Source organism: Phocoena sinus, chromosome 13, assembly GCF_008692025.1.
Source record: "Phocoena sinus isolate mPhoSin1 chromosome 13, mPhoSin1.pri, whole genome shotgun sequence".
NCBI lineage: Eukaryota > Metazoa > Chordata > Mammalia > Artiodactyla > Phocoenidae > Phocoena > Phocoena sinus.
The window spans coordinates 34,551,027-34,565,880 of NC_045775.1; the positions used below are offsets into that span (position 1 = coordinate 34,551,027).

At 34.3% G+C, this 14,854-nt stretch overlaps 1 protein-coding gene across 3 annotated transcripts in view; it reads left to right on the plus strand.

The window, feature by feature from the left end:
* Positions 1–14,854, plus strand: part of EML4 (EMAP like 4) — a 156,208-nt gene that overhangs the window by 77,860 nt on the left and 63,494 nt on the right. Inside the window, exons 3-7 of one of the 3 annotated variants that reach the window (XM_032652067.1) lie at positions 7,958–8,087; positions 11,005–11,178; positions 13,051–13,179; positions 13,648–13,673; positions 13,874–13,906. In XM_032652067.1, the coding sequence (XP_032507958.1) occupies positions 7,958–8,087; positions 11,005–11,178; positions 13,051–13,179; positions 13,648–13,673; positions 13,874–13,906 (492 nt within the window). Of the gene's footprint in view, positions 1–7,957; positions 8,088–11,004; positions 11,179–13,050; positions 13,184–13,647; positions 13,674–13,849; positions 13,907–14,854 lie in introns of all 3 variants that reach the window. The other 2 variants (XM_032652069.1, XM_032652068.1) reach the window with 2 other exon arrangements.

Sequence of the window (14,854 nt, forward strand, 5' to 3'; positions counted from 1 at the left end):
TCAGCAGCTGCGGCGCACGGGCTCAGCTGCTCCGCGGCACGTGGGATCCTCCCGGACCAGGGCTCGAACCCATGTCCCCCGCATTGGCAGGCGGACTCCCAACCACTGCGCCACCAGGGAAGTCCCTGCATAATCATTTTTACGCTCCTTTCTTCCAGTTAGGTTCCTAATATTCTAAATTTCAAAGAATATACTTTAGACTTCTCAGGTGAAAAGCAATCATTCACCCACGTTCCTTTTTGTTTTCTGCACTTGCTTTACTTAACTCATTGCCTCTACCTTGGGAGATCATTCACTCTTTTATCCATATACTAAGGATTCCCAGTACTGAGAGTTATCAGAAATTAAACTGTAGGATGGAAAATGACCATGAAAATCTTATTTTGGTCTTTTCTTGCTATTTATGTAAATATCTGGGGACCTTGATGATTTAATACTGCTCTCTGCTTAGAATTTCCTTTCCCCCTACTCCATCTGGTGAATTCCTATCTGTTATCCCGGCAAAGCTCAAAATGTCACTCTCCACAAGGCAGAATTCTTTCTTTCCACGTACTTACCATTCCTTCTTCCTGGACTCAAATCTTGATTTCACTGCCTATTACAGTATAACCTTGAGCATGTTAATAATCTCTCTAGGCTTCATTTTTTTTCATCAGCAAAACTGGAATGATAATAGTAAATCCCTTTCAGGATTATAGTGAAGATTAAAGGACTTAATTATAAAGTACTTAGGATAACAATGCTTAGCACTCAGCAAGTGCTTGATAATTAATATTACTTCACACCACTTACTGTATTGACAGTTGTCTCTTTCCTTCATCTTTTCAGTGCACTAGGCACTGTTTTAGGTGCTGGAGATTAAAGAAATAAAAGATACTGACTTTTGCCTCCACAGGGCCTTAGGTAAAGTGAGAAGACAGCTAAGTCAGTAATTATAAAACTATATAATAATTGGCATTAAAAAGGTAAATTTAGGGTGTTGTGGGAGCTCCTAACCGAAACTGGAGTTGAAGGTTCCTTGGAGGAGATAAAATCAGCCATTCATCTTCCTTCATGGTCTTAACATCCACTTATTGGTGCCAGTTCCCAAATTGTTAATCTATATTCTAGACTTGAGCACTTAAGAATTATCTTTCTACTTATTAGATTGTACTGCTTGTATGTCCCTCAGAATTCATAAATGTAAAGTTTCCCCAAACTGAAATCATCTTTTAAGACCTAAATATTTCTTAAAACTGCCTCCTGCTTTCCATTTATGCTACCTAGCTCTTGTTTCAGGTCCCCATTGTGCTATGCTTAGACCACTGCCCTGAAATCTGCTCTTCACATAGCCACTAGGATTTCTCTAAATGTAAATTGAAGTCTTTTTTTCAGCTTAAAACCCTTTGGTGGTCTCTATTTCCTATAGATAAAATCTCCATGATCTAACTCCTGCTTACCTCTACCATCTGGACTTTCCTCTACCATCTGGACTCTGCCCTTTCTTGTTCTACGTTCTCACCACATAAAGAGCTTTTTGTCTACCCTGCCCTCATGCCATACACACTTACATACCCCACTTTACTGTTACCTTCTTTCTGTTCCTTTACACACACTGGAATAAGATCCCAATATTTCATCACCTCCCTTTTACCTGGATATCTCTTACTTATTCCTTAAGACTTTGTTCTGCATTTTTTTCTAGGAAGCCTTTCTTGAGCTCTGTGTCTCTAATCATCCGTACAGAATTATGTGTCTTTTCTTTGTGATGATTTCTTTTGTGATCACTTTGTTCTTGTACTTACCACATGTTTTCATTGCTAGTGTGAGATTCTCTTGCAAGATTTTAATTCCTTGATGCCCTGGCTCCCTTATATTCTCTTGAAAGCAAAAGACTAGGATAATAATAGGCCCTGAGTAAATATTTGATGGGTAGATGGATGATGAATATATGTTCATTTAGGCAAGCAGGGGTGACTAGCATATGCCAGAGAGAAGGACCATCCAGGTGCAGAGCGCAGGGGAGTAAAAGTACTTAGTTTAGGAGTTCAGAATAAACTGAAGCATGAGGTGTGAGGTTGGGAGTGTCAAAAAATGAGCCTCAACTGGTGGAGAGGGCCCATAGTGAAAGGTTTTCTTACGCCTTGCTAAGGAATTTAGTTTTTATCCTGAGGAGACTGGAGATCCATTAAAGGATTTTAAATTGAAGAATGACAGGTAGAGTTACACTAATCCATTAATTCTAAGATGGCTATATTTCTTGCATTTTAACATCTCTGGAATTACAATGCATCTTACTATTGATTATGTCTTACAGTTCTCATAAATGACACTTCTTTCTAATGCTGTTTGTGATAATGGTACATATAACAATTGATGTCATATTAATTCAAAGATATACAGCTTGTTTTAGATAGATATTCTGGCATGGTGTACAGAATGCATTAAGAGCAAAGTAATAGTACTGCTAGAAGGGAGAATAGAGAAACTGAACATAACCCGGAAGAGAAATTTGAGGCAGTAGTGGCGAAGATGCATTCATTTAGTCATTTAGATATTGATTAAGTGCTTTCTAGGATTCAAGCACAGTGCTAAGCATGGGGATATATGCAAGGATCACAAAACAGGTAAGGTTTCCAGATAGATTACAGATAATTATAAATGGTTAAGTCAAAATGGATTGTAGACCTCAATGTGAGGACTAAAACCATTAAAAATTGCACTTCCCTGGTGGTGCAGTGGTTAAGAATCCATCTGCCAATGCAGGGGACATGGGTTTGATCCCCGGTCTGGGAAGATCCCACATGACGTGGAGCAGCTAAGCCCATGCGCCACAACTACTGAAGCCACCGCAATGAGAAGCCTGTGCGCTGCAATAAAGTGCAGCCCCCGCTTGCTGCGACTAGAGAAAGCCTGCACGCAGCCACCAAGACCCAATGCAGCCATAAATAAACAAAGGCAAATATATCTATATATATATATACTGTATTATTCCATTTATATAAAATTTTAGAAAATGCGAACTATAGTGATAGGAAGTAGATCAGTGGTTGCCTGGGGACAAGAGTGAGGGAGGGAGAGATGGATTACAGAGGGGCTCAAGGAAACTTTCGAGACTTATGGCCATGTTCACTACCCTGATTGTGGTGATTGTTTCACAGGCACATATGTATGTATGTATGTCAAAACATACATATATGTATGTCAAAACCATACACTTTATATATGTGCAACTTATTGTATGTCGGTTTTATCTCAACAGAACTGGGGGGAATATTTTTTTAAAGAGTTACAGATGCAACAGAGGACTTAGTCACCCACTGATTGCTGGCAGTAAGGAAATGGAGGAATCAAACCTGATTTCTTGTTTTCTGGTTCGTACAGTGAATGGGTGGTAATGTCTTTCACCATGAATAAAGTATATCACAGAGTACCAGTTTTTGTTTTGTTTGGTGGGAGGAAGGACACAGACATTCATGGGGAGATGTTCAATAGCAGTTAGATATAAAAAATAATGAGAAGGGTATGATGGTAACAAGATAACTGAAGAGTCAAGATACAAAATCTGAGCAAGAAAAGAGTATCCAGCAAATGAGAGAAGAAATGGTCAGAGCTAAGAAGAAATTCGGGCAAGGGCAATGTCCTAGAAACTAAGGACATTGTCCTTACCTAAATACTGTCCTTGCCTGAATAGTCAGCAATATTAGATACTGAAGAAAAGTTGAGCAAGATAAGGACTGAAAAACATCCATTGAATTTAGTGGGAAAAAAGTCATTGGTGATCTTGGCAAGAAAACTTTCTGTGAAGTGGTTAGACGATAACCAGATTGCCGAAGGTTGAGGTACAGATAGGAAAGTGTAGACCACTGACTCTTTTCCAAATACTGTATTAGACTTGGAATGGGGGTGGGTGGGTGCATATGTCAGGGGTGGGGTGATTAGGGGGAATACAGAATCGAGGAGTTATTTTGAGTGTACAGTCACTATTAATATCCACAGGGGATTGGTTCCAGGACCCCTGAGGGCGGATGCTCAAAATCCTAGGATGCTCAAGTCCCTGATATTAAAATGGCATAGTATAGTTGGCCCACGACTTGAGCATCTGTGGATTCTGGTATCCATGTGGGAGGGGGGTGTCCTGGAACCAATCCCCCATGGTTGCCGAGGGACAACTGTATGTATTTATAAATTATACATATATACAGAATTATGTATATATATGTTGAACAATGCCAGTAACTTGCTGGTGTTTAGCAAATAGAATACCTACAGGTTATTAAATTCTAAATGAGTTACAGAGGACTTATTACTCCTCATGCAAATTGTGACCATAAACAGAATATTTAGAAACTGAAGAGTATCCCATTTATACTAACTGGGAGAATGTGTTTGTTTTTCTGTTGGAGACAATTGCTAGCTTGGTGTGCATGAAATACAAGCTCTTCTTTCTCCTTGAAGTAAAAGAACATGAAGTAACTTTTCTCTGTTTACATATTTGTTTATAAGAGAGGATCTAAAATAATTTAAAACAGAAAATTCAAAAGTAACTGTTGATCCACAGCCTATCTCACTGCTACACTCCAGTTCTTCAGAAAGAGAACATTAAAGCATAATTAATTCCTGAAAGGCTTACATCATGTGCGTATGTTCGGGGGGGTCTGATAAAGAAAATAAAATATAATAATATTATTTGTACTTCTGTCTGTGGTGTAGCTCCAAAATTTCTTCAGTGTTGTTTTTAATTTTGTTTTCTTTCACAAGTGCCTATACAGTCAACCAAATTCAATGAGAATTCAGTTTAGGCTAAAGGTTTGTCGTTTTCAACATATAGTACTTGATAATTTTCAATCATATATTATGTTTTGAGACCTACCTTTTTATTCACATCAGCATCTTCATTTTTCTATTTTCCATTTGTTTTACATAATAAAGATAATAAAATAACTAGATAATTGTACAAACATTTCAATTTTTTTAATTGTTACTACTCTACAGAGTAAACTTTGTGACTGGCTCAGTAGTTGGAAACCTTTATATTGAATAATAAAAAGGAAGCCATTATATATAGGCCTTGAAACGACCAAGACATCAAAAGGTACCTCGTCTTTTTTGAGTAAGTATTTAGGATGAGCCTAGAATAGAGAATAGAGAGCCTCCTGAGACTGATCAAAACTGTGAGGCATAGCACTGCCATCTAATCCTGTGAAGATGAATGGTAGTTTCACAGGATACCTTGAAAGCATTTGAAGACTTCAACAGTAAACTGTAGGACTTAGAAACAGTGGTGATATGTTGATTTTTTTAAACATTTTTTATTGTGGTAAAATATACAGAACATAAAATTTACCCCTTTAACCATTTTTAGGTGTACAGTTCAATGGCATTAAACACATTCTCATTGTTGTGCAACCATTGCCACCATCCATCTCTAGAACACTTTCATGTTTCCAAACTGAAAGTGTGTATCCATCCACTCCTCTCCCTTGCCCCACCCCTCTGACCCCTGCCCCTAGCAACTGCCATTCTGTTTTCTGTTTGTATGAATTTGACTACTCCAGGTACCTTATATAATTGAAATCATACAATATTTGCCCTTTTCTTCTCATCTGGCTTATTTCACTTAGAATAATGTCTTCAAGGTTCATCCGTGTTGTAGCATGTTTCACAATTTCATTCCTTTTTTAAGCTGAATAATATTCCATTGTATGTATGTACCATTCGTTTGTCAATGGACATTTGGGTGGTTTTCACCTTTTGGCTATCGTGAATAATGCTGCTATGAATATGGGTATACAGATATCTGCTTGACTCCCTGCTTTCAATTTTTTGGGTTGTATATACCTAGAATTGGAATTGCCAGATCAAATGGTACTTCCATGTTTAATTTTTTGAGAAACAGTGAATACTGTTTTCTACACCACGTGTACCATTTTACATTCCTACCGGAATACACAAGGATTCCAATTTCTTCACATCCTTGCTAACACTTGTTATTTTTGTTTGTTTTTTTATTGGAGTATAGTTGCTTTACAATGTTGTGTTAGTTTCTGCTGTACAACGAAGTGAATCAGCTATATATATACATATATCGCCTCTCTGTTGGACCTCCCTCCCACCCCCTCCACCCATCCCACCCATGTAGGTCCTCACAGAGTACCGAGCTGAGCTCCCTGTGCTATATGTTTGTTTTTGTAATAGCCATCCTAATGGGTATAATTGGTTTCTTTTTTTGAGATGAAGTTTGGAACATTGGAAGAGAGCATGGGAAGTGGATTTTAGATTATATATGTTTTTAATATAGTGGCTGATGGGTTTTTTGTGTAACAAAAAGTTTTTAAAATTATATTTCAAAAATCAGCTGTTGATGTAGGAAAAGCAGTGCTCAGAGGAAAATATATAACTGTAAATGCCTGCATTAAAAAAGAAGAAAGATCTCAAATCAATAACCTAACTTTAATCTTAAGGAAATAGGAAAAAAAAAAAAAAAGAAAGCCAAAGCTAACAATAAAGACCTGGGTGGTGGTGGTTGCCTAACATTGTGAATATACTAAATGCCACGGAGTTGCACATTTTTAAGTGGTTAAAATGGTAAATTTTATGAGTACTTTACCAGAGTAAAAAGAAAGAGTCAATAGAACAAGAAGTCACCTATTTGGCAGACTAGCACTAGATCTAATGACCAGTGATATTAGCCTAATTTAGGGGTTATTGTACCTTATTATATGTGAAAAATTTCCTAGGAAGTTTGAAAAATAAGTACAGTAGGTCTCTTCCTTCCTCTCTTCTGATTCATTCTGTCTGAGGAAGGGTCTAGGAATCTCAATATTAAGGAAGCACTTTAGATGATTATGATATAAGTGGCTCCCAACAGCATATTATTGTCAGAAATGCAGTGCTATACTATCATATATGTAACATTCTAGGGTGCGAAATATTTTAGGCTCTATACATAAATGGTTTTGCTTTCTGTGCTTTTATGAAGTGAAGCAAAGAAAGAAACATGAAAGCCAGATATAAAAGTTAGGTTTTCTTGTGTGCATGTGAGAAAACTGAGCCTAAAAATTCAAAATTATTCTTTATTCCCAAATTTTTAGATAAAATTGCCCCTTAGTAGATGTGGCTTTTTTATCTTGTGACTGTGAGTCTTCCTGACCATAGCAGCATATCCATCACATGGGTTATTGGAATACTGGAATAAATGTTCCAAACCTTCTACTGTATAAATTAACAGGTTATTTTACATAATTATGCTTTATTTATATAGAACAATATTCTGAGATTCAACATTTATGATTTCTAGGATTTCTAATTAAATTTCAGCAGAACCTGGGCTATTTCTGCAAATTGTTGATATGTGGGGAGTTGTGGTTTACTTGAGGCATAGCTTTGAATCATGCACTTTAAAGCTGCTATGTGTGAATAGCAGACCGTTTAGCTAGAGAATGACTCTAGTTGCAATTTAGCAATTTAATTTAGCATGGCTTTTCTATAGATCTATTTTGATGAGATTAAATCTTCAGACAGTAATATTGTATGCTGCATGATGGATTCCTCTGAGACCTCCAGATCTTATTCATTTCCTTTTGAACTATAGACCACACTGGAGATGTAGCTAATTAAAGTTGGGTGTACAAGTCAACAAAGTTCATTGTTCTATAGAGGAAATAAGTATTTCATTGTCTTTTTATTTACTTTTTCCAAATACATTATAACTTTATATATACCACATAGAATTGTCTCAGTTTACAAATGTTTATCTTTATGCGCTCATTCCTTTCTTATCTATATACTCAATAAACACTTATTGAAAAATAATAATATTGTATGCTGCATATGGGGGGACAGTCTGCTTACTAGCAGACTTAATAGACTTAAACACTAATGGACTTAAACACTATGGGACTTAATTTTTTAAGCTCCTATCTTTGAGGAATATTTTGAAGTTTGATTTTTAAAGTTTTTTCTTAACCATATCTAGGCCAGCCAGGCATCCGAGAAGCTATTTCCATGTCCTGTATAACCAATGGGAGTGGTGCAAACAGAAAACCAAGTCACACCAGCTCTGTTTCAATTGCAAGAAAAGAAACTCTTTCATCTGCTGCTAAAAGGTATGCATTTGTAAAAAAAAGCTAACATAGCAAAATTGAATGTGATAACTCAGTTTGCTTTTGAAAAGAATGTGAAATAGAGCTGTATGGAATTCAGGTGAGCATGTCCTTTAAATTCTTTGTCTCTGAATGCAGAGATATCCAACCTGTACTTGCTGAGTTTACATTCATCACACCTATGGAGTAGTGTGAGGACGCTTTTGGTTCTTACTAAAGACAGCAAGCAGTTTCATTTCCTGGTTTGGTTTTGTTTCTTTTTAATTGTTTCTTTTTAATAGGCGTTTGTTGATGCGATAAACATCACTATATTTAATGTAATTATATAAGTGAATTTTCCATGGCAAGTGATACATTTGATATAGCATTTTTAAAGGAGTAGAATCTTCAGCATATATGTATATTAGTGGGAGGTTAAATGCTATAACTTTTATTTTTTAATCATGACTATAAAACTGAGGCTTAATTCAAAATGTTATATTAATGTGTTGTGTATTCGTGTGAGTATGTTAGGGGTGGTGGGCAGGAGGGCAGTGGAAATATTGTAATATAAAAGTTTCAGTGGACTACGTTCTCTATGTTCTTTTCATCAATTAATTAATTCAGTGTATTCCAATAAAATTGCTTACTGGATTTTTCTGCTTTTGTGTAATACCCAGCAAATTATTCCATATAGGGTTTGGAGAGACCATAAGGGATCAGCCACATAATCTTATAGCTGTTTTCTTTAAAGAATGATTGAAGAAAAACTTTCAGTAATAGAATAATATTTAAAATATGCTGATGGAAAATGGTTGCCTCGATAAACTAATGCCAGTGACTGAATTATTTAACAGTGTATATTTACAGATGTTAACCAGACATTTGACTACAGGAGTGGTGAAGAAATGACAAGATATTTAGGCCTTTTAAAAATCCCCTGCCAAAATTTATTACCTTTGCTGCAGTTTCAGGAGAAGAGGACAAATTATGGAAAAACTAATATGTAGTGGAAATTTTTAATATAATTGTTAATAATAAACTTCCTTGTGTCCAGTAATTGTTTGGATTCAGCCCATTTTTCTTACATAGCTGTAGTTATGTGCAGCGGTATTATGTACAGTAGTGACTCAACAATCTAAAACCAGATAAGTCTGTTAATTTATGATGCAGGGGCTTTGTGTTTTTCTTCTAAATAACCCAGAAGAAAAATCTACTGGGCCCACGTAAGACTACTAGCCTAATACTATGCATTTAGGATAGTTTGAAGACCAACAAGAAAGAAGTAATTTCTAACTCAGTTTTAAGTTGCAAAGTTAATCTGATATTTTTGAGGTAGAATTGTATTTCTCAGCACATAATTAAAAAACTGAATATGAACAAGACAGTCAAAAGTCAGTCTGAAGTCAGAAGTTATCAGAATGAATCAGATTAAGAGATGTTACTGTCAAAATTATATTTTAACATTATTCACTATTATCATGTGATTAAATTGTATGTACTACTTATATTTGTTCAGAATGTTCTTAAACAAACTTCTTTGTAGCTTATGTACCTTATGGTCAAATTGAAAAATGTCCTTTGGTTAAGAAGTGTAGGGACTTCCCTAGTGGTGCAGTGGTTAAGACTCTGCCTTCCCAGTTCAGTTCCCTGGTCAGGGAACTAGATCCCACACGCATGGCGCAACTAAGGGTTCGCATGCCAAAACTAAGGGTTTGCATGCCACAACTAAGGGTTCGCATGCAACAACTAAGGAGCCTGTCAGCCGCAACTAAGACCCGGCGCAACCAAATTAAAAAAAAAAAAAAAAAAGAAATGTAGATAGTTGATAGTTTTATACCTATTCAACCCTGGAATCGTTGATTCCATCTGCTTTTTAATACTGTCATAAGTGTTTGTGCAATATAAGGATTCTTACCCAGTGTGATCAGGAATAGGAGATGCTTCATTAATCAAGAGTCAAAGTGTGGAATCATAAGAATTTATACATATATATCTTAAATATTTTAACCTAAAATATGTTCACATATGTTCATTTGTCAATTTTTTAATGAAAGGCTGAGTCTCCCCCTTCTTTCTAAGTATGCATCTCTGATTAGATTGCTTGTTGACTATCTTGCATAAAATACACCCATAAATCATTTTCTATAATTTTTAGTTTCATTCTTTAAGACAGAGTAAGAAATTTGAAACTTGCAAAAAATATGAATTAGAACCCATCTGTTTCTATGACTTTTTTTCATAATCTTTTATAATTGCGTCACCTACACACTTTAACAGCAGTTTTTTTTTAGTAACTCATTTTTATGGAGTCTTTCCAAAGCATTCAGCTTAGTTTACATAGAAATTATCATTCTCTTTCCTATGTACATTTTGTCAGTTTTCTTTGTATTTTATTAACTTAATCATTAAAATAACAAGTACAACTGGCATAAACAGGTTCGGGGGAGAAAACACAGTTGACTCTTGGTAAGTGTGAAACTCAACTGGTGGAAGCAGAAGTATACAGAAGAAACAGGAGTTAGAGAATAACCTACAAAACATGAACATTTAGTGTTCCTTGGGCATCAGTATGCTTTACAGAGGTAAAGTGTCACTAATGCTGTGATTTGGGTAAATTTAAGTCAGTTAAGAGAGCTTCTACTGTCCTTCCAGATTTGCTAAGATGGCAAAATGCATTAGAGGCCAATTTGGTCCAAAGGGGCAATCTTCCTAGGATATGTTGCCTTAGAATTATAATAAATTCTTTGCTGAAGATTTTAATCTTTACTGAAGATTTTTTTTAAAGAAATATTTTCATTATTGAATGAAAGCAGTATAAATTGTATTAGCTGTATGATTTAGGATTTTGAATTATATAATAGTGACTTTTTCCATCGTTTGATATATCTTTTTTATTTGTTTAAATATGTGTTGTTCCATGTTATACTTTATTTTACAGTGGTACAGAAAAAAAGAAAGAAAAACCACAAGGACAGAGAGAAAAAAAAGAGGAATCTCACTCTAATGATCAAAGTCCACAAATTCGAGCATCACCTTCTCCCCAGCCCTCTTCACAGCCTCTCCAAATACACAGACAAACTCAAGAAAGCAAGAATTCTACTCCCACCAAAAGGTTTTAACTGACCCCAAGTACAGAGCTAGGGAATGGTTGTAACGATACCTAAATTCTGTGACTTGAGAAAAAAATTGGCTATCCATGGTTTCCAAGAGAAAAGCCTGATGGCTTTTTTTCCCCTACATCTTTGTTGCTGTAATCTGTATTTTAACACATTGGGGAATGAAAATTCGAGGTTATATTTATCAGTTAAAACTGGAGGAAAAAAATTAAGTTATAAACAGTTTGATGAAAGGAAGGCAAAAGTAACCTACTCTAAAACCAAAACAACATTTTTATAGTAAAATTATAGAATATTTTAAAATTTATATATAACTGTGCATAAATTTATAGCCATGGATAGAAAATTGCCATATGTTGTTATACTCACCATATTTTGGCATCATTACAACCTTCAGCTTGCAAGGGCCCTTCTCAACAAATGGCTCTTCATTGTGACTGCATCTCAGTTTCAGTTTTGGGTTTTGGGAGGATAAGTTCTTGCTTGAGTAGAGAATTGAATTCATTTCACCTAATCTTTTCTATGCTAAAGGCTTGCTTGAGGGCTTCTCTCTGTGTCTATAATAATTAATATTTTAAAGTTATGAGAAGGGGAGAAGGGAGAAACATTCTAACAATGTGTGTGAGCCTAAATTGGGGATCTAAACCTGCATGCTGGGAGTTCAACACTACAGCTGCCTTGTAATCAAATATTTAGACCAACTTAATGAAATTTGCCTGCTTTAGGGATGTTGATTCAAGCTTTATGATTAGGTATAGATTTATTTTATCATCATACTTCCTCTTGGAAATCTTAGGAAAATATAAACCATTCCCAGAACTGGCTAGGATTTTAATAAAAATAAATGACATCCATTCCTAAAAGATTTATAATATATTTTTGTTTGATTAGCTTAGTATTTTGCCTCAAATCTCTAATGGAAATTTGGGAAAACACAACACCCTTCACTTGATTGATGCATGTTTAACATTTTAAAAATGCTTTGTGTGTCTCGTGCAGATTCTTACGCTATCTAAATGGTTTGTAATTCTTTTGACTGGTCTGATGTGGAGTTTTTCTTGGATATAGCTTATTAATGTTTTGCAACTTTGGATTGTATGTGGTTAAAGGTGGCTTTCTTTTTTAATAATCAATCTCTTTAAGGTTCTGATTTGACTTGGCATCTTCTTTGTCCCAGATCTTTTTTTCAGCTTCTTAAGGTCTCTTGGAAATGTGCTTGCCATTCTGAATTGCTCTTTGGATATACTACTACAAGAAGTATTGAAGGCTGGATGAGTTGTAGGACAGTTAGCAGTGCAGCCAAAAAATCATTTATAAGTTAAAAAATTTCAGTTATGAATATGTGGAAGCAGTTTCGATAATATAACATTCTTGTGTTAAATTGTTTTTACTTCATGGATAAAATTGACTCTAAAAGATATAAACAAGAGTTTTACTTTTAGTCCCACAATTATTTAGAAATTGTCATTTGTACCATGTATAATTTAATTCCATGAGGACATAAAAAATGAAAATAGCAACCTTGTAATGATTTTGAATAAGTATAGGTTTTTTCACAAATTCACGCAATTTCATAAATTCTGAGCGATAGTAATTATTCATATTTAAGCAAATGGGTTTTTTTTTTTAGATCAAGTAATATTTGTTCTAGTGAATCTTCTGAAATATAGTGAAAATTAAAAAACAGACTTGGTAATTGCCTTGTTTAACTCCTTGACTCATCCAGGCACAGAAACTTTCAACTAATCCTTCCTTCTCTTTTCTGGATTAGCTTTAAGAAAATGTTAATTACTGCTTTTATGTTCTAGTCAAACTGTCAATTGCTACTCTTAGAATTTTTTTCTAAGAAACTAATATGTTTCTTCCAGCATAAAACGACCACCAACGGCTGAAAAGTCACATAATTCATGGGAAAATTCAGACGATAGCCGTAATAAATTACTGAGGGCAGTTTCAACATCAAAATTAATATCAAAAGTTATAAAAAATGCAGACAAGTAAGTATTATACTTTAAGTTATATCTGAAAATTATTACTTTGACTCTCACATTTGCATGTACAATTATATGCCACGTTTAAATCATTTCTAAAAATCTGTATTTATATCTTTTTTTCTTCGAAGTGCATTTTTCCTTTTGTGTCTTTAGAAAAGGCTGTCTTCCTGTTAATGCTTCTGAACTCATAATAAATTTCAATAATCTCATAAAATTTGAGTAATTTTCATAAATTCTTTCTATGCTTTTATTGTTTAAGTGATCCTAATGGAATATTCCTTCTTTTATGAAACAGTATATTAGTAGTTTAGACCAGTGAGAAACTTTAAAAAATACTGATGCCTGAATTTCACGTCTGGAGATTTATCTGGGGTGTGGCCTAGACATTGAATCTTTTGCAATTTCTTCAGGTGATTATAATAGTCAGCCAAATAAAATTATAAAATAAATGTCTTTGAATTCCTTTTGTAGGCATAAAGATGTCATCATCAACCAAGGTAAGTTAAAAATCCTTTTTTAAAAATGTTTATCTTTTCTACATCAGTTAAATTTTTTCTTTTGATAAGAATATTGACTTACTTTCATTCAGTGTACTTTATTTATTAGCTCACAGTGATAAAAAAGAAGTGTGTTGTTATAGTCATTTAAGAAAATATCTAATTTTTATTGTAAGATATGTCATTTTTGTCTCAACCAGCAAAAATGTCAACCCGTGAAAAAAACAGCCAAGGTAAGAATAAGCTACACAGTTGGTCGCCTTCTTAGTTAATTTCTTCCTGGATCTCTTATTTGGCTTTTCATTTTTTATACTACCTGACTTTCCTCTTAATAAAGGAAATATAGTAATTTGAACTAGTGAATCCAACCACTTTTCTATTTCTCTGAGCTCTGAAGTTTTAAGGTCAACAGTAGGAATAAAGATATCATTACAAAGAGGTATAATACCTAAGGGGAATTTCCCCCTTTTTAAAAAAAATAAAAGTTGTACTTAGAAAAGCCATTTAAAAGATTGATAAATTTTAACTCAATTTCCTGTCTTGCCAACTTCATTGCAAATAATCACTCATTTCTTAAAGCTAAGACTTAAAATATAATAAGTCTAGCAAATCCATTTCCTCTTAAATTTTTCTTTTATATTAATTGTAATTTCTGGCTACTTGCTGTTGTTGGCTTGTTCTGACCCAAAAAAGGAAAGAAGACTTTCTGTAAATGTGTACTTAATTTAATTGCAAAGTAGGTAAGATTTATACATCAGTTTTACATTCTCCTTCAATTGCCTGCAAATTTAATTGAAGCATGCTGTTCTAAATAAAAGCATGTCCTTCCCGTGCATGCTTTTTACAGCTCATTTCTATATGTCATAGTTATCTTTATTTTCTGGGTTATTTATTATATTAACCATATATAATGTGGTTAAAATTTTTGTTAGAGATTTAACTTGATTTCTGTAGATTTTCACTTTTGATTCTGATAAGAAGAGTATTTGCAATCTTCTTTGGATCATTTGTTTTTACATAGAAATTGTAAATAAAGCTGATTATTGCTGCTGTTCTCTTTCAGTTAGGTCTTACTCCCTCTTTTATAATTTATAGTTAAGTATAGATTAAGTAATAGTTGAAATACCTTAAGGACAAATGAAATTTTATTTACAAAGACAATTCTTATTATGTGTCAAAAC